The following is a 22,727-nucleotide window of genomic DNA, read 5'->3' as shown; positions in this document are numbered from 1 at the left end:
TTTGCGATTGTTTGTGAGACGCTGCTGTGTGCAATTGGCTGCCACGTTTCGCCTACAAAAAATAGAGTCACTTTACAGTGTATCCTGTGAAGAGCTTTGAGACATCTCGACGTGATAAAGCGCTATATCAAATGCAATAATTATTATTATTTTGCTCTGTGTGTGAATGTGGGGTGTTCGCCTAGATTGTTTACTTGTACAGCTGAAAAAATGCTTATTGGCATTCGAAAAATTAAAATAAACCCATGAGATGAACTGGAGCTCAGTCATGTGCTCACTGACCTCTCCTTCCCCATCTTCAGTGCCTGAAGACCTTCGGCCATGCCTATGATCACCTCCCCCTCCCATCGGCTGAGCATCAGGGTCCATCACTGTCGAGCGCTCTGGGACGCTACTCTGAGGGATGCTGTGTAAAATGCATGTTATTGTTGAATTTAAAGGGGAATCAGCTTCAAAGGTTAACTTCAGCACCGGGTAAATACAACAATACAACAAATTACATTTGTACAGCCTGATAAGGCGCTTTATAAAGTGCAAGGATTATTATTATTATTATAGTGCCTTTCATGTCAGGCGAAAACGTCCTAAAGGGCTGGACAGTCAGGCATCTGCACCCAAGCTGGTGGTTGGGTAGAGGTCAGGGACCTGACCAAAGCCACTATCGAACAAGAGGGTCTTGAAGACATTTGGCTGACATCAGGGCCTTGATGAGTGCAAACATCCTGCAGTTGAATGTGGACCAGACGTCTTCGCTCCTGTGGATCTAAACTCCTCAACCTCCCTGAGCTCTCCCTAAGACTCACCAAACCAGTGCACAATCTACAACAACAAGATTCCATTTATAGAGCCTTTCACGTCGGGAGGACGTCCCAAGGCGCTGTACAATTGGGTCAGGACCCAAGCAGAGGGGAAATGGTCAGGGTGAGGGGAGGGAAGGGAGGGAGCGAGGAGTGGGGAAATGGTCAGGGTGAGGGGAGGGAAGGGAGGGAGCGAGGAGGGGGGAAATGGTCAGGGTGAGGGGAGGGAAGGGAGGGGGCGAGGAGGGGGAAGAGAGTCGAGAGTGGAGCTGAAGGCTGAAGGTCAAAGAGAAAGGTCTTGAGACCGGCCTTGAAGGAGGAAAGGGAGGAAGCGGCGAAGGCACTGGGGGATAGAGTTCCAGAGCCTCGGGGCTGAGAGGCTGAAGGCCACCAATGGTGGGGCAGTTGGGACGGGGAATGTGGAGCAGACCGGAGCCAGAGGAACGGAGGGTACGGGCAGGTAGGTAGGGGGATAGTAGGTCGGAGAGGTAGGAGGAAGCGAGGCCGTGAATGGCCTTGTAGGTGAGGATGAGGATCTTGAATTCGATTCTCTGGGGGATGGGGAGCCAGTGGAGGCGAGCGAGGGTGGGAGTGATGTGGTCGCGAAGCCTGGTGCGGGGCAGTAAACCTAGGTGTCCGTTTCAAACCCCAGCTGTCCTTCCTCCCCCACATCTGGTCTTTGACCAGGATCCCCTTTCTCCACCTCCCCCACATTGCCCCCCCCCCTCCGAACGTACCTTATCCCAAATGTAGCCGAAACCCTGGTGCGTGTGTTTGTCACCTCCCGCCTGGATTACTCCAACCCCCTCCTCACCGGTCTCCCCGGCTCCACCATTCACCAGATCAGCTCATTCAGACTCTGCCGTCCACATACTGACCCCAACCAAACTCCGTCCCCACACCTCCCCAGCTCTGGCCCAGGCTCCACTGGCGCCCCATCACCCAACAGATCGACTTCAAGATCCTCTCACTCTCGTGTTCAAATCCCTTCACTCCCTGGCACCTCCCTCCCTCTCCGACTTCCTCACTCCCCAATCCACTACCCGATGCCTCTGCTCGACTGGCACCGACCTCATGCTCGTCCCTCACACCCTCCACCCCACCATTGGAGGTCGTGCTTTCAGCCACCATGCCCAGAAACTTTGAACATTCTCCTTCAACACTCCGTCTTGTCCCCCCTCTCCCCTTTTTCAAGTCTCGCCTTAAAACCTTCCTTTTCGAGCGTGCTTATGGTCATATCCCCACCACCCGGCTTGGAGCCAGACTTCGCCACTGTTAAGCTCTGAGACGCTACCTTGCGTGGAGGTGCTATATAAGTGCAAGTTGTAATTGTTGAAGAAGGCAAGGGCGGGGTGAGGTGGAGTGACTGTGGCTTGGAGTTCCAGAGAATGAAGGCAGAGAGGCTGAAGGCCCACCTACCAGTGGTGGGGTTGGCAAGGTGGGGGATATGAAGCAGGTCAGAGCCTGCTGAGTGGGGAGAGTGGACAGGTTGGTAGGGGGTTAAGAGGTCACTGAGGTAATGGGGAGCAAGGCTGTGGAGGGCTTTGAAGGTGAGGAGCAGGATCTTGGATTATCCTCTGAGTGATGGGAAGCCAATGTAGCCAGGCGAGGATGAGGGTAATAGGGGCGCAATCCTTGTGCGGGAGAGTACACAGGCTGCAGAGTTCTCGAAGATCTGCATCCTGTGTGGAGAGGGTGCAAAGGAGATTGACCAGGATGGTACCAGGAATGAGGGACTTCAGTTATCAGGAGAGATTAGAGAAGCGAGGATTGTTCTCCTTGGAGCAGAGAAGGTTAAGAGAAGTTTTCAAAATGATGAGGGGATTCGATAGAGTGGACAAGGAGAAACTATTCCCACTGGCGGGTGGGTCGGGAACCCGAGGACACTGATTTAAAATAGTTGTTAAAAGAAACAGAGGGAAGGTGAGGAGAAATGTTTTCACACAGCGAGTTGTTGGGATCTGGAATGCGTTGCCTGAAAGGCCGATGGAAGCCGATTCGATAACAGCTTTTAAGAGAGAAGTAGATAATTATTTGGGGAGGACAAGTTTGCAGGGCTATGGGGAGAGAGCGGGGAAGGGGGTTGATCAGGGCTTTGGGGAGAGAGCGGGGGAGGGGGTTGATCAGGGCTATGGGGAGAGAGCGGGGAGTGGGGTTGATCAGGGCTATGGGGAGAGAGCGGGGGAGGGGGGTTGATCAGGGCTATGGGGAGAGAGCGGGGGGAGTGGGGTTGATCAGGGCTATGGGGAGAGAGCGGGGGAGTGGGGTTGATCAGGGCTATGGGGAGAGAGCGGGGGAGTGGGGTTGATCAGGGCTATGGGGAGAGAGAGAGTGGGGTTGATTTGAATAGTTCTTTGCAAAGAGACACGGTGGACTGAATGGCCTCCTTCTGTGCTGTATAATTCAATGATTCCAAGGAGGTTTACATCCCCAGCCTGAAGGAGATTGCTCACATCAGCTGTTAGATAACAAGAGGCTGGAGAACATCAACTATATATATATATATATATATATTTATATAGCGCACTCCACAAAAGATAGCGTCTCAGAGCGCTTAACAGTGGCAGAGCCTGACCCCAAGCCAGGGGACGTGGCCGTAAGCACGAATGAACAGGAAAGTCTTCAGGTGGGACTTGAAATAGGGGAGAGCAGGGGCAAGGCGGCGGAATTGAGGGAGAGGGTTCCAGCATTTCGGGGCGTTGTAACTGACCCCCAAATGGTGGGCGGAGGGTGTGAGGGATGAGCAGGAGCCGGTGCTGGTGAAACGGAGGCGCCCGGTGGTGGATTGGGGAGTGAGGAGATCGGAGAGGTAGGGAGGTGCCAGGGAGTGAAGGGATTTGAACACGAATGTGAGGATCTTGAAGTTGATCCATTCAGTGATGGGGAGCCAGTAGCCTGGGCCAGAACTGATGAGATGTGGGGACGCAGTTTCACGTCAGGAGTTCATCCCAAGGCTCTGGACATCAGTGTTTTGGACCCGAGCTGGGGGTGGGATTGGGGAGGGTGGAGGCCTGGGGGGGAAGGAGGGTGGCCGAAGGCACGGTCGAAGAGGAGGTTTTTGAGACTGGTCTCAAGAGAGGGGAGCGAGGCGGAGGGACTGCGGGATGGAGTTCCAGAGAATGGGGGCAGTGGCTGAAGGCCCACCTATCAATGGTAGGGTGGGCATGGTGGGGGATGTGAAGTAGGCTGGAGCGGAGGGAGTGGGCAGGTTGGTAGGGAGGTTACAGAGGTAGGGGGGAGCAAGGTTTTGAAGGTGAGGACAAGGATCTTGAACTGTATCCTCTGTGTGATGGGAAGCAGTGGAGTCGGGCGAAGATGGCGGTGATAGGGTCGTGGAGCCTGGTACGGGAGAGAGGACACGGGCTGCAGAGTTCTGGATGATCTGCAGCCTGTGGAAGGAGTTGTTGGGGAGGGCGACAAACAGGGAGTTTACGTGGTCAAGCCTGGAAGTTATGAAGGCGTGAATGTGGGTCTTGGCGGCCTGTGGGGTGAGACAGCACTGGAGCCGGGCGATGTTGCGGAGGTGGGGGAAGGCTGATGTTGGGTGGAAAGGATAGTTCAGGGTCAAGCAAGATGCTACTGGCTTAGCAAGGTGGAGTGTGCAACCATGGATGGTGATGCTGTCAGCGCCTGACGTATGGAGGAGCTGATGGGGACCAATCAGGAGAACGTCGGTCTTATTGAAGTTCGTGGTTAGAACACTCACTCGATTACTGGGTTCGATTACTGGTGAAACCTTATACAAGTTTCCTTACTCAATACACCTGTTACTGAGCAGTGAGTAGGAACTCGGTCAATTGGTGGATCGCTATTCCGAGGCTAATAATCCCTCCAAAAAAATAAATAATAAATTGGTGACTCAACCCATTCAAACCCTCTGTAGGACTTCACTGTACACAATTGGCTGCTGCGTTTCGCCCACAAAATAGACAGTCAGTACACTTTACAGTGTATCCTGTGAAGCGCTTTGAGACGTCTCAATTTGATAAGGCACTGTGTCAAATGGAAGCGTTACTGTTATTTGCTGCGATTTGCTCCCGGAGCTCCGCATTGCCATCGCCACCTTCCGCAGTGGGTGTCTGTGTGTGGGAGGGAGGCGCCGCCCGGGGGGTCAGTGCAGGCGGTGACCGGCAGAGGGCGGCACTGGCAGACTCGGGGAGGAGAGGAAGGAGAGGGACTCTCTTGTCTCTCTCTCTGCTCCTTGGCGAGTGTTTGGCCGTTACTCGGGGAATGGCGGAGTCGGATTTGGAGAGCGGCAAAGTGGGCACCGGGGGGGGGCACCGGGGGGGGGGGGCACCGGGGGGGGGCACCGGGGGGGGGCACCGGGGGGGCACCGGGGGGGGGGGGCACCGGGGGGGGGCACCGGGGGGGGGGCACCGGGGGGGGGCACCGGGGGGGCACCGGGGGGGGGGGGCACCGGGGGGGGGCACCGGGGGGGGGCACCGGGGGGGCACCGGGGGGGGGGCACCGGGGGGGGGGGCACCGGGGGGGGCACCGGGGGGGGGGCACCGGGGGGGGGGCACCGGGGGGGGGGGCACCGGGGGGGGGGGCACCGGGGGGGGCGGGACAGAGAGAGAGACAGCGTCAGGGCCGCAGTGTTGGTGACTGTTCTCTGTGTGTTGGTGACTGTTCTCTGTGTGTTGGTGACTGTTCTCTCTGTGTGTTGGTGACTGTTCTCTGTGTGTTGGTGACTGTTCTCTCTGTGTGTTGGTGACTGTTCTCTGTGTGTTGGTGACTGTTCTCTGTGTGTGTTGGTGACTGTTCTCTGTGTGTGTTGGTGACTGTTCTCTGTGTGTTGGTGACTGTTCTCTGTGTGTGTTGGTGACTGTTCTCTGTGTGTTGGTGACTGTTCTCTGTGTGTGTTGGTGACTGTTCTCTGTGTGTGTTGGTGACTGTTCTCTGTGTGTGTTGGTGACTGTTCTCTGTGTGTGTTGGTGACTGTTCTCTGTGTGTGTTGGTGACTGTTCTCTGTGTGTGTTGGTGACTGTTCTCTGTGTGTTGGTGACTGTTCTCTGTGTGTTGGTGACTGTTCTCTGTGTGTGTTGGTGACTGTTCTCTGTGTGTTGGTGACTGTTCTCTCTGTGTGTTGGTGACTGTTCTCTGTGTGTGTTGGTGACTGTTCTCTGTGTGTGTTGGTGACTGTTCTCTGTGTGTTGGTGACTGTTCTCTGTGTGTGTTGGTGACTGTTCTCTGTGTGTTGGTGACTGTTCTCTGTGTGTGTTGGTGACTGTTCTCTGTGTGTTGGTGACTGTTCTCTGTGTGTTGGTGACTGTTCTCTGTGTGTTGGTGACTGTTCTCTGTGTGTTGGTGACTGTTCTCTGTGTGTTGGTGACTGTTCTCTGTGTGTTGGTGACTGTTCTCTGTGTGTGTTGGTGACTGTTCTCTGTGTGTTGGTGACTGTTCTCTGTGTGTGTTGGTGACTGTTCTCTGTGTGTGTTGGTGACTGTTCTCTGTGTGTTGGTGACTGTTCTCTGTGTGTGTTGGTGACTGTTCTCTGTGTGTTGGTGACTGTTCTCTGTGTGTGTTGGTGACTGTTCTCTGTGTGTGTTGGTGACTGTTCTCTGTGTGTGTTGGTGACTGTTCTCTGTGTGTTGGTGACTGTTCTCTGTGTGTTGGTGACTGTTCTCTGTGTGTTGGTGACTGTTCTCTGTGTGTTGGTGACTGTTCTCTGTGTGTTGGTGACTGTTCTCTGTGTGTTGGTGACTGTTCTCTGTGTGTGTTGGTGACTGTTCTCTGTGTGTTGGTGACTGTTCTCTGTGTGTGTTGTCAGGGGAAGCTGGTGGCCAATCAGCCGTATGACGAGAGTGTGGACGTGAATGATGGCGAGGAGGTGGCGAGCGTGTACACGCCCACACCGCGGCACGTCCGTGCGTAACCTGCACTGAGTCGCACACAACACCGGGTCCCGGGCAGAACCCAATCCTGGTCATCGTTTGGGATGAGGGGCGTTTTAATGTATCCCCGGTTCCTCTTCGACCGCACCTTCAGTCACCTTCAGTCCTCCCGACGTGAAAGGCGCTCAATAAATGGAATCTTGTTGTTGTTGTTGTTCCCACTCCCACTCTCCCTGCACTCCACCTCCCTTGATCCAAATCTCCAGCTCAGGTGCAAACCCTTCACTGTCCGGCTCCCTGGGACATCCTTCCGATGTGAAAATAATAATGCAGTCACTCAATCCATGACTGTTTGTGGAACACTGTTGTGCACAATTGGCTGCCACATTCCGCTCACTAAATGTATCGTCAACTCACTTTACAGTATATTCCGTGAACTCTTTGAGATGTCTTGAAAGCATAATAAGGCACAATATCAAATGCAAGAATTACTATTAAAGGCGCTGTGTACATGTAATTTATTGTTGTTACAGTGTTGGAGGCTTTTAAGGGAGTTTGGGGTTTTCAGGTGATTGAGACTCTCAGTCACCAGCATTGCTGCTGATGGAAATCAGTCTCGCTCATCCCTGCCTTAAACCCCATCACCATTCACACCTGCAAACACAGGGCATATTACACTTTCATAGCTGTTGGCAGGATGTACAGTAACAGGGTTTGGTGAATTTTCTGAGATCTTCTTTGTTGTTTTGTCTTTAGCTGCTCCCAAGTCAGAATGTGTCCAGAGCAGAATTGTGGTGGATAACAGCAGCGACGAGTATGAGGAGGACGTAAGCAAAGTGATGTCCACAGAGGTAAGTCCACTCCCCCCCCACCCCCCCCACTCCTCCCCCAACCCCCTTGGTGGCAATGCTGTAACGAGAAACTGTGGGAACTGATGAGGCTGTAAATCCATTACCAGTCTCACAGCATAGATTGACTTACAATCATATTTTGCATTGCATTAGCCGTCACGTTTGCCTACAGAATAATAGTCACCAACTTCAAAATGATGCATGTGAAGCCTTTTGAGGGTTTTTGGTGTTTAAAATCCCCTCAGTGTGCAGCTGACCACAGTAACTGCACAGGGGAGTCTCAACCTGAGCAGGTGCAGGAGAATAATAATAATAATCCTTGCATTTGATATAGCCCCTTATCACATCATTGAGACGTCTCAAAGCGCATCACAGGATATAGAGTGAATTGACTTGTATTTTGTGAGCGAAACACGACAGCCAGTTATGCACAGCAGCATCCCACAAACAGCCGTGGAGCGAGTGACTATTTTATTTGGGGGGGATTGTTGACCAAGTCACCGGAAGGGAGAGACAAAACTCCCTTCGAATGGCGCCGTGACGTTCAACTGGACCGGCAGATGGACCTTGGTTTAATGTCTCATCCGAAGCAGAAGCCTGTGATGTGCAAAGAGCGGCTGTTCTGAGCCGTGTTCCGTCCGCTGACGTTTAATCTCTTCACCAGGAGAAGAAGCCGCTGCAGCGAGCCTTCGTGGAGAACGAGGACGAGGAGGAGGAGGATTCTGACGAAACGGATTCCGACGAAGATGATGAAGAGCATGGAGCGCCACCGGAAGGGTGCGTTAGATCGTGAACCAATCCTCAGTGTGGTGTAAAGATGCTTTTTCCTGCTTCCCCCCACAACCTCCACGCTCCCCCATCCCGACCCTCAGCTCGGGTCTGTAACCCTGCCTGTCCAGCGCCTCGGGATGTCCTCCTGATGTGAAAGGCTCTTTACAAATGTAATGTTGTTATTCTTGTTGTTGTAAATAGTGGGACCTCCGATGGGATAGTGTCTGTGTTGTATTGGCCTGTGGGCATCATGTCTCCTCTTCGCACTCTCTCAATGGAATATCTTTCTTTTTCAGCGCGTATGACCCTGCAGACTATGAGCATCTCCCCACCTCGCCAGAGATAAAGGAACTTTTCCAGTACATCACCAGGTAACACTTGTTTGCTTGAGGATTGTTTCTTGTGGAGTCCTGTAGCTCAGTGGTTTGAGCACTCACTTCGCAAGCGCGAGAACCTGGGTTCGATTGCCGGACAGAGCAAAACGTTGGGCAAGTTTCCTTACTCCACACGCCTCTGTTTACCCAGTAGTAAGTAGGAACCTGGTTGTCAGTCGATTGGTGGACCAGTTTTCCGGGGGTAATAATCACTTCAAATAAAAAATAATAATAATTTGGTCACCCAATCCATGATGTTTGTAGGACACCTCTGTGCACAATTGGCTGCTTCGTTTCGTCCACAAAATATACAGTCAATTCACTTTACAGTATATTCTGTGAAATAGCGCCTTATCACGTCTCAAAGATGTGATAAGGCATTTTATCAAATGCAAGGATTATCTTTGTGTTTATAACTGGTGTGGAGTGGCTGAGGCTGGGAGTCTGTCTGTCACAGGTACACTCCGCAGTCTGTCGAGCTGGATCACAAACTCAAACCGTTCATCCCCGACTTCATCCCTTCGGTCGGCGACATCGACGCATTTTTAAAGGTATAAAAGGAACCGTTGAGAAGAAGTTTGTTGTTATCTGTCATAACTTAAGGGATTCTCCTCCCAGTGTTGTGTGAACGAAGAGTTTATCTGATTGGCTGCTCTCTCTCACTCTCACTCTCGCTCTCACTCTCTCGCTCTTACTCTCGCTCTCACTCTCTCGCTCTTACTCTCTCTCTCTCGCTCTCACTCTCGCTCTCACTCTCTCGCTCTTACTCTCTCTCTCTCTCTCGCTCTCACTCTCTCTCTCGCTCTTGCTCTCTCTCTCTTTCTCGCTCTCTCTCTGGCCTGTGTGTGATTGGCTGCTCTCTCTCACTCTCTCTCTCTCGCTCTCTCTCTCTCGCTTGCTCTCTCTCTCGCTCTCTCTCTGGCCTGTGTGTGATTGGCTGCTCTCTCTCGCTCTCTCTCTCTCCTCTCTCACTCTCTCTCTCTCGCTTTCTCTCTCTCTCTCTCTCTCGCTCTCTCTCTCGCTCTCTGGCCTGTGTGTGATTGGCTGCTCTCTCGCTCTCTCTCTCTCTCTCTCTCTCGCTCACTCTCTCTCTCACTCTCTCTCTCGCTCTCTCTCGCTCTCTCTCTGGCCTGTGTGTGATTGGCTGCTCTCTCTCGCTCTCTCTCTCTCTCTCTCTCGCTCTCTCTCTCACTCTCGCTCTCTCTCTTGCTCTTTCTCTGGCCTGTGTGTGATTGGCTGCTCTCTTTCGCTCTCTCGCTCTCTCTCGCTCTCTCTCTCTCTCGCTCTCTCTCTCACTCTCTCGCTCTCTCTCTCGCTCTCTCTCTGGGCTGTGTGTGATTGGCTGCGCTCTCTCTCTCTCTCTCTCTCTCTCTCTCGCTCTCTCTCTCTCACTCTCTCTCTCGCTCTCTCTCTGGCCTGTGTGTGATTGGCTGCTCTCTCTCTCTCTCTTGCTCTCTGGCCTGTGTGTAGGTTCCCAGGCCGGATGGGAAGGCTGACACACTGGGGCTGGTGCCACTGGATGAGCCGTGTGCCAAGCAGTCTGACCCCACGGTGCTGTCCCTCTGGCTGACCGAGAACTCCAAACAGCACAGCATCACGGTGAGAGGTCCGGCTCATTGTCCCATTACCGTGACCCCATCACCCCCACCCTCGACTGGCTTCACTGGCTCCCCATCCCCTAGAGGATAGAGTTCAAAATCCTCGCCTTTAAAACACCCTCCACTCCCTTGCTCCTTCCTACCTCTGTGACCTGCTGACCCCATATCAACCTGTCCGCTCACTTCACTCAGCAGGCTCCGGCCTGCTCCATGTCCCCCGCCCGGCCCTCCCCACCATCGGCAGTCGGGCCTTCAGCCTTTCTGCCCCCACGCTTTGGAACTCCATCCCACAGTCCCTTCGCCTCACTCCCTCCCTCGCCTCCTTCAAGGTGCGTCTCAAGACCCTCCTCGGCCACCCTCTAATCCCCACCCTCCTCAGATCCCAACCTCCAGCTCGGGTACAAATCTCTGACTGCCTTGGGACGTCCTCCCGACGTGAGCATCGCTGTGTAAGTGTAATGTGTAGTTGTTGTTTTCTTTCCCAGCAGCAGCTGAAGGTGAAGAGCGTGGAGAACGCAGAGAAGAACCCAAAGGCCATTGATAACTGGATGGAGAGCATCAGCGAGCTCCACCGCTCCAAACCCCATGCTAACATTCACTACACAAGGTCAGTCCCACCCACACTGCGCTGTCTCTCTTTCCCCCACACACTGCGCTGTCTCTCTCTCCCCCACACACTGCGCTGTCTCTCTCCTCCACACACTGCGCTGTCTCTCTCTCTCTCCCCCACACACTGCGCTGTCTCTCTCTCTCTCCCCCACACACTGCACTGTCTCTCTCTCTCTCCCCCACACACTGTGCTGTCTCTCTCTCCCCCACACACTGCGCTGTCTCTCTCTCTCCTCCACACACTGCGCTGTCTCTCTCTCTCTCCCACACACACTGCGCTGTCTCTCTCTCTCTCCCCCACACACTGCGCTGTCTCTCTCTCCCCCACACACTGCGCTGTCTCTCTCTCCCCCACACACTGCGCAGTCTCTCTCTCCCCCACACACTGTGCAGTCTCTCTCCCCCCCACACACACTGCACTGTCTCTCTCTCTCTCTCCCCCACACACACTGTGCTGTCACACATCCACGAGCCTCCACCAGGGACCAACTGACTGTAGCTGGAGCAGGAGATGCTTTGATCTGATGCCAGTTGTTGCTCCCGCAGACCCATGACTGACATCGAGACGCTGATGCAGGAGTGGCCGGCTGAGTTTGAGGAACTTCTGGGAAAGGTGAGCGATGCCAGGCTCCAAGTCCAAATGAGTTTGTTCTGTGTGAATGTGAGCTTGCTCTCTCTCTCTCTCTTTCTCGCTTGCTCTCACTCTCTCTTGCTGTCTGAAAGTACCTGAAACCTTTTGTTTCCTGTGGCCCAGGTGAGCCTTCCCACCGCAGAGATCAACTGCGACCTGGCCCAGTACATTGACATGATCTGTGGTGAGTTGTGGGGCAGCGAGTCACAGAGAAGCTGAAATCTGGAGAGAATTAGTTTGTGGTGAGGAGTCTGAGGAGGCAGCGAGCACCTACAGCGTAGAGGGAGTCATCATTGCTTTTTAATAGGAATCTTCATAAGTGGAGTCCTGTAGCTCAGTGGTTAGAGCCCTCGCCTCGCAAGTGAGAGACCTGGGTTCGATTCCCGGGCAGAGCAAAACATTAGGCAAGTTTCCTTACTCCGCACACCTCAGCCCATGCCACATACGTACAAAATATACAGACAATTCACTTTACAGTATATTCTGTGAAGCACTTTGTGCTGTCTCAACAAAGTGATAAGGCGCTGTATCAAATACAGGGATTATTATTACTAAACCCAGCAGTAAGTAGGAACTTGGTTGTTAGTCGATTGGTGAATCGCTTTCCAAGGGTAATAATCCCTTCAAAAAAATGTGGGACGCTGCTGTGCGCAATTGGCTGCTGCGTTTCGCCCACAAAATACGCAGTCACTACTCTTTATAGTGTATTCTGTGACGTCTCGAAGACGTGATAAGACACTATCAAATGCCAGGATTATTATTATAATCTCAGCATTGAGAGGAACACAGTGTTCAGATCTGTGTCACCCGCGACCTCTACATACTGTATATACTCTGTATCCCTTCTCCCACAGCTATCCTGGATATCCCCGTCTACAAAGATCGCATCCAGTCTCTGCACGTGCTTTTCACACTCTACTCGGAGTTCAAAAACTCACAGGTAAATAGTTTGGGGAAAATGTTGCCACAAGGAGCTCTGATAGAAACTCCTTCTTTTCCAACAGTGCTATGTGGTATGTACATCCACATCTTCACAAGTCTCTCTGAGAAATGCTTCCTGACCTCAAGTCAAAGTGTCTTGAGTCTGATTTTACGTCTCTGCCCTTTGTCATACATCCTCGATCAATACTGTGCAACTGGGTCTTAAGATATATAGATATATATATAGGAACCGGGAGACCATTCAGCCCTTCAAGCCTGTTCTATTAGATCGTGGCTGATCTGTACCTCAGCTCCAAATACAGGTCCTTGCCCCATATCCCTTGATCCCGTGACCAGATAAACATCTCTCCATCTCAGTCTGGACAGTGTGAATGGATCCAGCCATAAATCACAGCCTTTTGAACCTGACAGTTTGGTTGAATGTGGGGACCAATGTCTGACTGTGGAGCTGAGAGCAGCCCAGAGGCTGGTGTCTTAGTGGTAGGTGTTTATGTCTCTTTATTAACAAGCAGCTTGTCACTGCTCGTCTGAGAGAATCAGCGGCTGAACAGGGAGCCCGTGGGCAGCAGCGATGCTCGGGGGATGTTCCAGGAGCCACTTGGGCCTCTAACCTTCTCTCCCTCAGTCCCTCTGCTTTGCTCCCTTCCCTCCTTCCCTCCCTCCCCACCTTCAAATCCTGCTTAAAGACCTTCCTTTTTGATCGTGCTTACGGTCACCTCCCCCCTCCCTCTCCCCGCGGTTTGGGGTCAGACTCCAATACTGTCAAGTGTTCGGGGACGCTACCCGTGTGAAGGGCGCTGGATAAATGCCAGTTGTTTTGCAGCATTTCAAAGCTCTGGCTGAAGGGAACAAGGTGACGGGCTCGGGAGACCCCCCACCACAGAGTGCAGACCCCGACAGCGTGATCCTCGACTGACCGGAAGCCATGGGCGGGGCTTCCCCACCACAGCCGAGGAATTTCCTTCTCAATATATTTTAACGTTTTACTATTTTATTTTTCTATCCGTTGTATAAATTTTCTAATAAATAATTCTATTTGGATCAAACTTAAGTTTTACCTCATCAACAACATCACACCTCCACCAAAACCCCCGAACACTGGCAAGAAAGGAAATGAAGAAATTGATATGGTGGAGACCTGTAGTTCAGTGGTTAGACGCTCGACTCACAAGCGCGAGGACCTGAGTTCAATTTCCGGGCAGAGCCAAACCTTACTCCACACACACACACACACACACACGCTTTACCAGCAGTGAGTAGGAACCCGGTTGTGAGTCAATTGGCGGATCACTTCCGGGGGTAATAATCCCTTCAAAATAAATAATAATAATAACTTGGTCACTCAATCCACGACTGATTGTGGGGACGCTGCTGTGCACAATTGACTGCCGCGTTTCACCCCAAATACAGTCACTGCACTTTACAGTATATCCTGTGAAGCGTTTTGAGACGTCTCGAAGATGCGATGAGGCGCTGGTCAAATGCAAGGATTATTATTATTAAATGAAGAAATTGATGTTAGAATGTGGTCACTGGGGTCCGGCTGCTCTGTCCCCGCTCAGTGACTGAGTTTAACGTATTACCCAAAGGGTGGCCCCTCAGGGAGTGTTGCTGTCAGCTCAGTGTGTGAGCTCCTGTCCGGCCCGAGTGCAGAAACCCACAACCTCCTGACCCAGAATGAGACTCGCTCTCCACACTGCAGCTGTAGGGAAGGCAGCGGAGCGAGGGGTGGAGGTTGGAAACTTAGAGCCAAAGAGACAGGAAGAGAAGCTTCTGAAACCACATGAGTCAGTGTTCGAGCTGAGTGAGCGAGAATCACATTAATATCTGTGTTTTGCACAAATGTCAGCTTCCCTCTGAGCAGCAGCCAAAACACAGACAAATGGCACCTTATTCCTTAGTTTATGTTTTTTTTTAAACTCTTGAGTTGAGGGTTTGGTGTGACACAGAGATTGTGATCCTGAAAATGTAAAAGTTTATTAAAGTTAAAACATCCTGCGACTGAAGCGGGTAAATTCAGAACAGATACACCACTTCAGTGAGCGAGTAGTAAACAGGTTCCCCAGGGGTTTCAAGAACAAATTAGCCAGATTTCTGGGAGAAAATAATATCGCGATACAGTTTGGGACACGATGTGTCCAGCGACTGGCAGGATGGTGGAAGACGACTAGATGGACCTTATCAACAAAGGGAGGCGTCTGTGCCAGGTTCTGGCTGATGTTTCTCTCTCACACTGCAGCTCAGCTACAAGAACGATGTACATGAAGCCTCTCAAGTAACAGACGCGTCTCAAAGTGCTTCACAGAATGAGGTGAATTACAAACAATGTGTTTCAGCGATGTCCCCGCACACAGGACAGAGCCGAGCGGCTGATTAAACATTCAACAACAACAACGTTCAGAGTGATTTGGGATCAGAAGAAAATCTAAAAGACGGAATAATTGGCAGAATCATGAATCATAGGTTCCTACATCAGAGGAGGCCATTCGGCCCCTCGTGCCTGTGCTAGCTCTGGCTACCCAACTAGCCCCCACTCCCCCGATCTTACCTCAACTAACCCCCACTCCCCCGCTCTTACCCCAAATAATCCCACTCCCCCTCTTTTACCCCAACTAGCCCCGCTCCCCCACTCTCAACCCAAATAGCCCCACTACCCCACTCTTACCCCATACTCCTGCCCATTTTTCCTAAAGTACATATCCAATTCCCTTCTGGAAGTTATTACAGAATCTGCTTCCACCTCCCTTTCAGGCAGCACAATCCAGATCTTAACAACTCTCAACTTTCTGTAGTTGGTTAAGTTTAATCACTTTTATATGATTGTAACTTAGACAATTACATTAATATTACTTTACAGTATATTCTGTGAAGCGCTTTGAGGCATCTCAAATCTGTGATAATGCCCTTTATCAAATGCACGGATGATTATTATAGAGGATGAGAAAGTGGTGTTTGGAGACAAAGGAAAAAAGAGGTTAAAATGAACTATTTAAAAAGAAAATAAGATTAAATGATATGTCTGTGTACAGTATAGAATTATAAAGTAAGAGGATGTTAATGGGGGGGCAATTCTAAAGAGGAAGACATTTTTTGCTGTAAATATTTTGTAACCAGTAATGGAAGCGCTGAAACATTGTGAGATATTATTGTCACATTCGCAGGATGTTTTTTATTCATTGTATGCAAACGGATATCTGCCCTGTGAGGAAGGCATTCAGTCGAGACACTTTATTGACATTTTTTTAAGAGGTTAAAATAGATTTATTTTCTCCCTCAACAAATTTGGATTTATTAGTTCTCTTTAATAATTTGTGGAGTCCCATAGTGTAGTGGTTTGCATACCCGCCTTGCAAGTGAAAGGACCTGGGTTTGATTCCAGGGCGAAACGTTGGGCAAGTTTCTTTACCCCACACACACGCCTCTGTTTACCCAGGAGTAAATAGGAACCGATTGTTAGTTGATTGACGATCGCTTTCCTGGGGATAATAATTCCTCCAAAAAATAAATAAATGCGGTCACTCAATCCACAACTGTTTGTGTGACGCTGCTGTGCGCAATTGGTTGCAGCGTTTAGCCCACAAAATACACAGTCACCACACTTTACAGTATATTCTGTGAAGCGCTTTGAAACATCTCAAAGATGTGATAAGGCGCTCTTTCAAATGTAAGGATTATTATTATTAGCATAATTTTAACTCCAGAGTTTTGGGGTGGTTTTACAGGGCTGGGTTGGGCTGGGCTGTGCCGCTGGAGGGGACAGAATGAAGCCGAGAAGGTTCCTGCGGTGATAGACTGATTGGGACGGGACGGTCTCGAGTGTTTGCAGAGAGTCTGTGGATCCCACCGGGGAACAAAGGGTTAAATTTCCAATGGGTTCAGCCCAAACTCCAGGAGTTGCTTCTTGTGCTGAGAGTGAAAGATGGTGGCTTGTTTCTCCCATTGCATCTTGGCTGCATCCAGCTTAAGCAGCAGCCTGTCCAGACTGTCCTGTAGTGGAGAGGAGAGAGGTCAGGACATAGCGGCATATTGATGCGCTTTGGCAGATACGGGTTGGGAACCTGCTGTGCTTGTTTTCTTAATGACTGATTGCACAGCCTCACCCACCCTCAGTGCATCAGCCAAAGCCATTACTCTGCTCCTCAACATGGGCTAGACGACACTGGTTGGCATTTGACACTGCCCGCTCTGTGGGGTAAGGAGTTGCCAATAGGGTGGTTGGGTGATACACACGTGTGAGCTGAGGAATTGTGTGAACTCCCTGTAGTTGTTGTGTGGTTCTGCGCTTACGTGCAGGATGTTCTCATACGCGGTCTCCATGTTGTTTATCTTGTCCTGGAGCTCGGAGATGACGGCGTTCTTTTCATCCATAATCCGCATATTCTCGTCCCGGGTCCTCACCAGTTCTTGTTGGCAGATTCCTGGGTGGAGGAACTTTACACAATCAGCTGAGACACCAAGCCCTGAGCCAGATCAGCTCACGCCAATCCCACAAAGCTACCCACTCAACAGAAACATGCATTTACATAGCGCCTCGTAAATAGGATTACATCTCAGAGGCTCACGGGTCATATGTGAATCACAGAGCAGTGCAGGAACTGCAGGAAGGAGACTTGAAGATTTTCAGGAAGGAAGTGGGGAGGGGAGTTCCAGGGATTGGGGGATGAGTGGCTGATGGTGGGACCGGGGATGAGGTACATGTAGTGAGGTTCTCAGCCCCCCGCAGGGTCCTGACGGCAACTTACTGAGCTGCTGCTGTAGGTAGCTGACCTCAATCTCCAGCTGATGAGCACGGACCCCCAGCTCCGCCCGCATGGTCTTGTACTGACGACCAATATCTGGGGGTGGAGAGGACATTGCGGAGTTAGATAACAACCTGCTTATTTTTGTATCTGAGCTGCAGTGATGTGAGGTCACAGGGATCAGCTCTTTCCTCCTATTTTTCCCAGTCACAGGCCTGTGACATCACCCTGTTCCCTCCCTCCCTCCCCCAGTGTCAGCTCTGAATGTCTGTGGGCGTTTGGCTTTGAGGAGCCTGTGATATTCTCTTATCTCCACCTCTGGCCTGGTGGAGATCATGCAGTCGCTTGCTGTGTGGAAGTCACTAAAGAATTTACCAATTGACTCATTGGAGAGTTACAATAATTTCAATGTTTAATGTAACAGTCAGTCTGTTACATGCCAGAGCTCGCTCTTCTGTGCTTTTTCCAGGTCTGCTCCCCCATTGCTGCTCACCTGAGTGAATAGCCTTGCTGTCCTCTCGCTCCTCACTCAGTTTGTGCTCCACCATCTCCAGCTTTGTCTTCCATTCTGTTCTGCAGAGCAGCGCCTGTCTAGCCACATCCCTCCTCAGCACTGAAAGACAAAGCACCCTTAATATTAGCCGTTTTATGTACATCACTGAACATCACCACATTAAACCCCGGTTTGGTTATTAGGAACGGTTTATGCTTTTGCTGGTGAGGTACATTCCTGCTGATGAATTAAGTTGTACCCCTCCACACATTTAGTTTGTTTTGCCCACCCGGGTGTTAGACACATACGGAAACCCATCACTGCGCTTACAAGTCTCCAAACCAAGCTGAGATTTCCATATATCTCCACCCACATGTGGAAGTATCCCCCGTTCGCCATAGTCATAGCAGAAGTTAAACACAGAGTAAATCTGTGCACTTTGGCTGAACAATGTACCTACAACCCCATAAGAGCACCGCCTTGTGATTCTCTTGTGCACTTCCAAGTTGCAGATGTTTTGCAAGTAGATAGTGAGACCCTCATTTATTACCATAGCCTTCACGACACTGCACTGCCACCAATGGACGGCAGGTGGCGATAATGAACCATTAGGTACTGCTCTCAGTAGCGCCACCAGCAGTTATTATGTGGCAGTGCAGCGCATTCTCCGCCACCTGTACCCATAAAAGGACAAAACTGGGATTCAAAACATCCCACTTACCCAACTGGTCTTTCAGCGATTCCACTTCATGAACGATTCGCTTGTACTTATCCTCGATGTTGTCTCCTAAAAACAACAACAACAACAAGACTCCATTTATTGAGTGCCTTTCACGTCGGGAGGACGTCCCAAGGCGCTGTACAGTTGGGTCAGGACCCGAGCATTGGGGGAAATGGTCAGGGTGAGGGGAGGGAAGGGAGGGAGCGAGGAGGGGGGAAATGGTCAGGGTGAGGGGAGGGAAGGGAGGGAGCGAGGAGGGGGGAAATGGTCAGGGTGAGGGGAGGGAAGGAGCGAGGAGGGGGTAGAGAGTCGAGAGTTGAGCTGAAGGCTGAAGGTCAAAGAGAAAGGTCTTGAGACCGGCCTTGAAGGAGGAAAGGGAGGAAGCGGCGAAGGCACTGGGGATAGAGTTCCAGAGCCTCGGGGCTGAGAGGCTGAAGGCCACCGATGGTAGGGCGGTTGGGGCGGGGGATGTGGAGCAGACCGGAGCCAGAGGAACGGAGGGTACGGGCAGGTAGGTAGGGGGATAGTAGGTCGGAGAGGTAGGAGGGAGCGAGGCCGTGAATGGCCCTGTAGGTGAGGGTGAGGATCTTGAAATCGATCCTCTGGGGGATGGGGAGCCAGTGGAGGCGAGCGAGGGCGAGGGTGAGGGTGGGAGTGATGTGGTCGCGGTGTCTGGTGCGGGACAGTACACGAGCTGCAGAGTTCTGAATGACCTGCAGTGTGGAGGGAGGGCCGGGAAGGCCGACGAGGAGAGAGTTCCCATAGTCCAGCCTTGAGGTGATAAAGGTGTGGACCAGAGTTTCAGCCGCGTGAGGGGTGAGGTAGTGTCGTAGTCTGGCGACATTCTGGAGGTGATGGAAGGCGGTGCCAGTTGTGGCACAGATATGAGGGAGAAAGGACAGCTCAGGGTCGAACAGAAGTGAAAACAGAAGAAAAACAGAGTGCGATGGAAGGAGAGTGGAGGGGGCACGGAGAGAGAGATCCAGAAAGATTGGAGAATGAGTGTGAGCGAGGGAGATCAGGAAAAAGGAGACAAAGAAGAGAATGAATTATTGTTCTCGAGAAAAACTACAGAAACTCTTCTCTCCCTCAGGATTATCAGCCTAGATTTTGAGCTCTACATCTCAACGTGGGGCCTAAACCTTCTGACCCTGAGGCCACAGTGTTATTGACTAAGCCAATAAGGCAATTCTACCAAATGCAAGGATGAATATTATTATTATTATTATTATTATTATTATAGTAATGCCCACTAAAGGATAGAGGAGACCTGTAGCTCAGTGGTTAGAGCACTCACCTCGCAAGCGAGAGGACCTGGGTTTGATTCCCGGGCAGGATGAAGCATTGGGCAAGTTTCCTTACTGCACACGCCTCTGTTTACCCAGCAGTTAGTAGGAACCCGATTGTTTGTCAATCGGTGGATCGCTTTTCTCGGGGTAATAATCCCTCAAAAAGGAAAAATAATAATAATAATTTGGTCACTCAATCCACGACTGGTTGTGTGACGCTGCTGTGTGCAATTGGTTCCCGCTTTTCACCGACAAAATATACAGTCAATTCACTTTCGATTTGAGATGTTTCAAAGACACACTACAACAAATGCAAGGATTATTATATTATTAGAGGATTGGGCCGGGATCTGTAAACCTTCACTCGCCATTTCTCAGGGCTCTGAAGAACCAGGAAATAAATGCTATGCCTCACACTGTTTGATTGCGGGTTAATTCTCACTCACCTGCTACAGCTTTCTTCGTCCTCCCTTTCTTTCCCTTTCTTGCTTTCTTGGGAGGCATCTTCCTTCAAACGTGGAAAGTCAAAGTGTCTCAAAATGAAGCTGAGTCACATATGTTTGGAGAGAGAGAAAGTAATATCTGTCAGGTTAGCAGAAACTCCACTGCCATTTATTCATGTTTTCTGTGACATTATTGCTCATTCATAGCAGCTTCGCTCAACAGTTTGTAAAAGGAAGTGACCTGGTCAACTAATATCATTCAGTCTGTTATTCTCTAAGCTAGTGCCATCGTCAATATTTGTTTTAATTGTTTCTATCTTGGAAGTACTCCTCCCTTTAATTATTTAATAAATGAAACTGCAAAACACAAGAATATTATTTAAAAAGAAGACAATCGCCTCCACATTGTTAATGAATAACCACTCAGGTTAAAGAAAAAAGAAACGTAGGCAGAATGTTAATGACTAAAAGTGATCAAAAAGGTCAACTGTTATGTCTATTATATCTGTGTGGAGCCCTGAAACTTAGGGGTTAGAGCACTTGCCTAGCAAGCGAGAGGACCTTGGTTTGATTCCCAGGCAAGGTGAAAAAATCTGTGTGCAGTTTTGGTCTCCTTATTTAAGGAAGGATGTACATGCCTTGGAGGGTTGTGCAGCGTAGATTTACTAGGTTAGTACCAGGGATGAAGGGGATGTGTTACGAGGATAGGCTCACCAATTTTGGCCTATATTCTCTAAATTATAGAAGAATTAGAGGGGATCTTACTGTAACCTATAACAACAACAACAAGATTTCATTTATAGAGCGCCTTTACGTCGTGAGGACGTCCCAAGGCGCTGGACAGTTGGGTCAGGACCCGAGCCTTGGGGGGAAATGGTCAGGGTGAGGGGAGGGAAGGGAGGGAGCGAGGAAGGGGTAGAGAGTCGAGAGGGGAGCTGAAGGCTGAAGGTCAAAGAGAAAGGTCTTGAGACCGACCTTGAAGGAGGAAAGGGAGGAAGCGGCGAAGGCACTGGGAGATGGAGTTCCAGAGCCTAAATCATCAAAGGCATGATAGAGAAGATAGTGGGAAATTGGTTCCCCCGATTGGAGAAACTAAAACCAGGGGTCACAACCTTAAAATCAGAGGCAGCTCTTTCGCACTGAGTTGAGGAAGAACTTCTTCACTCAAAGGGGTGAATGTATGGAACTCACTACCCCAAAGGGCTGTTGACGCTCAGTCCTTGAACATATTCAAGACTGAGAGAGATAGATTTCTTATTGCAAAGGGGATTAAGGGATATGGGGATAAGGCAGCGTCAGGTTATTAGCTGGAGTTAGATTAGAAGATCAGCCATGATTGAATGGCGAGGCAGGCTCGAAGGGCCAAATGGCCTCCTCCTGCTCCTACATGTTATGTTATTAGGCAAGTTTACTTCCTCCACATGCCTCTGTTTATCTAGCAGTAAATTGGATGTTAGTCAATTAGCGGATCACTTTTCTAGGGGTAATAATCCCTTCAAAAAATAATAATAATAATAGTTTGGTCACTCAAACCACGACTGTTTATGGGATCTGCTGTGTCTAATAGGTTGCTGTGTTTCGCCCACAAAATATACAGTCAATTCACTTTACAGTATATTCTGTGAAGCGCTTAAGAGTCGTCTCGAAGATGTAATAAGGTGCTATACCAAATGCAAGGGTTATTATTATATCTGTTATAAATACTTATTGCTAAGCAGAAGGAGAAACACACAATTTACAGATTTATCTTTCAAAAATTACTTATAAAATAAACGTGTAAATCAAACATAGACATTTTTAAACACAGAAGGAGAAGATTTGGCACAAAATAAATAAAGAACTATCAGGAATTACTGTGTGGCTGCGAGACTGAAATCTTCAGCTCCTCGGGCTCCAACTTCCGTGTCTCTGATTGACGTGTCAATTCACCAATCCCGACGCGGCTGTGAACGCTACCAACATCAGTAGCCGAATGAGCGCGGTGCAGGGGCGGGGCGAGGCGGAGTGTTTGGCGTTGCTAGGCGCGTTGCCAGGAAACGGAAGCTTGCCCGGGAAGGCGGCGCCATGTTTGATACTGGCAGACGCACCAATCCCGACGATAAGTAAACTCGGTCCATTAATAAAGCGTCGCATTCTTAGCTTGGAATGTATGAAGATTACAGTAGTTTGCTTCATGTGGTCATAATAAATACACGTTGTGGGTATTTTGACTATATTTACGAATGATTTGATGCTGATGTTTAATCCTTTCTTTATCAAAATGGTCTTCTTATTTCTGTTCAGAAATATAAAGAGCTAAAACAGAATAATAATTATTTAATTTAGACATTTGGGAGGAAAAGAAAAAAAAAGCTCGATATCGTCACCCTAACAAGACGAGTTTTTTAAAAACATCTAAATATTAATTACTGGTTTTGTGCCAGTATCAAATATGGCGGCCAAGCGGCACAGGGTGTCCCAGTGCGCAAGTGCGCGCTATGCCCCGCCCTCCCCCCACGTGACCAGACGCTGCGCGAGGCGGCTCCGGCAGTGAGCGCGAGTCAGTCACCGAGAGCCGCAGCCCCGGGCCTCCCCCCCCCTCCCCCCACAGCAGTCTGACCGTCGCCTCTCGGGCTTTCCACCGGGGTCGCAGCCG

At 50.3% G+C, this 22,727-nt stretch overlaps 2 protein-coding genes across 6 annotated transcripts; one reads left to right on the top strand and one right to left on the bottom strand.

Annotated features, from left to right (window-relative positions):
* Nucleotides 1–4,935: 4,935 nt before the first annotated feature.
* On the top strand, nt 4,936–13,506 carry ift46 (intraflagellar transport 46 homolog (Chlamydomonas)). 5 transcript variants are annotated; one of them, XM_042343895.1, is made up of 12 exons: nt 4,936–5,057; nt 6,568–6,664; nt 7,388–7,482; nt 8,147–8,259; nt 8,550–8,624; nt 9,085–9,178; nt 10,098–10,226; nt 10,711–10,832; nt 11,381–11,447; nt 11,589–11,649; nt 12,320–12,405; nt 13,231–13,505. In XM_042343895.1, exons 1-12 carry the CDS (start codon nt 5,028–5,030, stop codon nt 13,321–13,323), a joined length of 1,062 nt encoding a protein of 353 aa, XP_042199829.1. In that variant the 5' UTR covers nt 4,936–5,027; the 3' UTR covers nt 13,324–13,505. The 5 variants fall into 5 exon arrangements, with proteins under 5 accessions (XP_042199829.1, XP_042199830.1, XP_042199832.1 ...); XM_042343896.1 differs by having other exon boundaries at nt 10,714–10,832; nt 13,231–13,503; XM_042343898.1 differs by lacking the exon at nt 10,098–10,226 and having other exon boundaries at nt 13,231–13,506.
* A 2,602-nt stretch (nt 13,507–16,108) lies between these two features.
* On the bottom strand, nt 16,109–22,003 carry ccdc153 (coiled-coil domain containing 153). Its single transcript, XM_007911436.2, has 7 exons — nt 21,947–22,003; nt 20,096–20,194; nt 18,361–18,426; nt 17,640–17,759; nt 17,150–17,242; nt 16,695–16,825; nt 16,109–16,394 (listed from the first exon to the last, which is right to left on the bottom strand). The coding sequence occupies exons 2-7, from the start codon at nt 20,151–20,153 to the stop codon at nt 16,266–16,268; spliced, it is 597 nt and encodes a 198-aa protein (XP_007909627.1). The 5' UTR covers nt 20,154–20,194; nt 21,947–22,003; the 3' UTR covers nt 16,109–16,265.
* Between the last annotated feature and the right edge of the window lie 724 nt (nt 22,004–22,727).

The sequence above is a fragment of the Callorhinchus milii genome, unplaced genomic scaffold, assembly GCF_018977255.1.
Source record: "Callorhinchus milii isolate IMCB2004 unplaced genomic scaffold, IMCB_Cmil_1.0 Scaffold25, whole genome shotgun sequence".
NCBI lineage: Eukaryota > Metazoa > Chordata > Chondrichthyes > Chimaeriformes > Callorhinchidae > Callorhinchus > Callorhinchus milii.
Note: the sequence above shows the minus strand (reverse complement) of the source record. Positions and strands in the feature narration are given on the sequence as shown.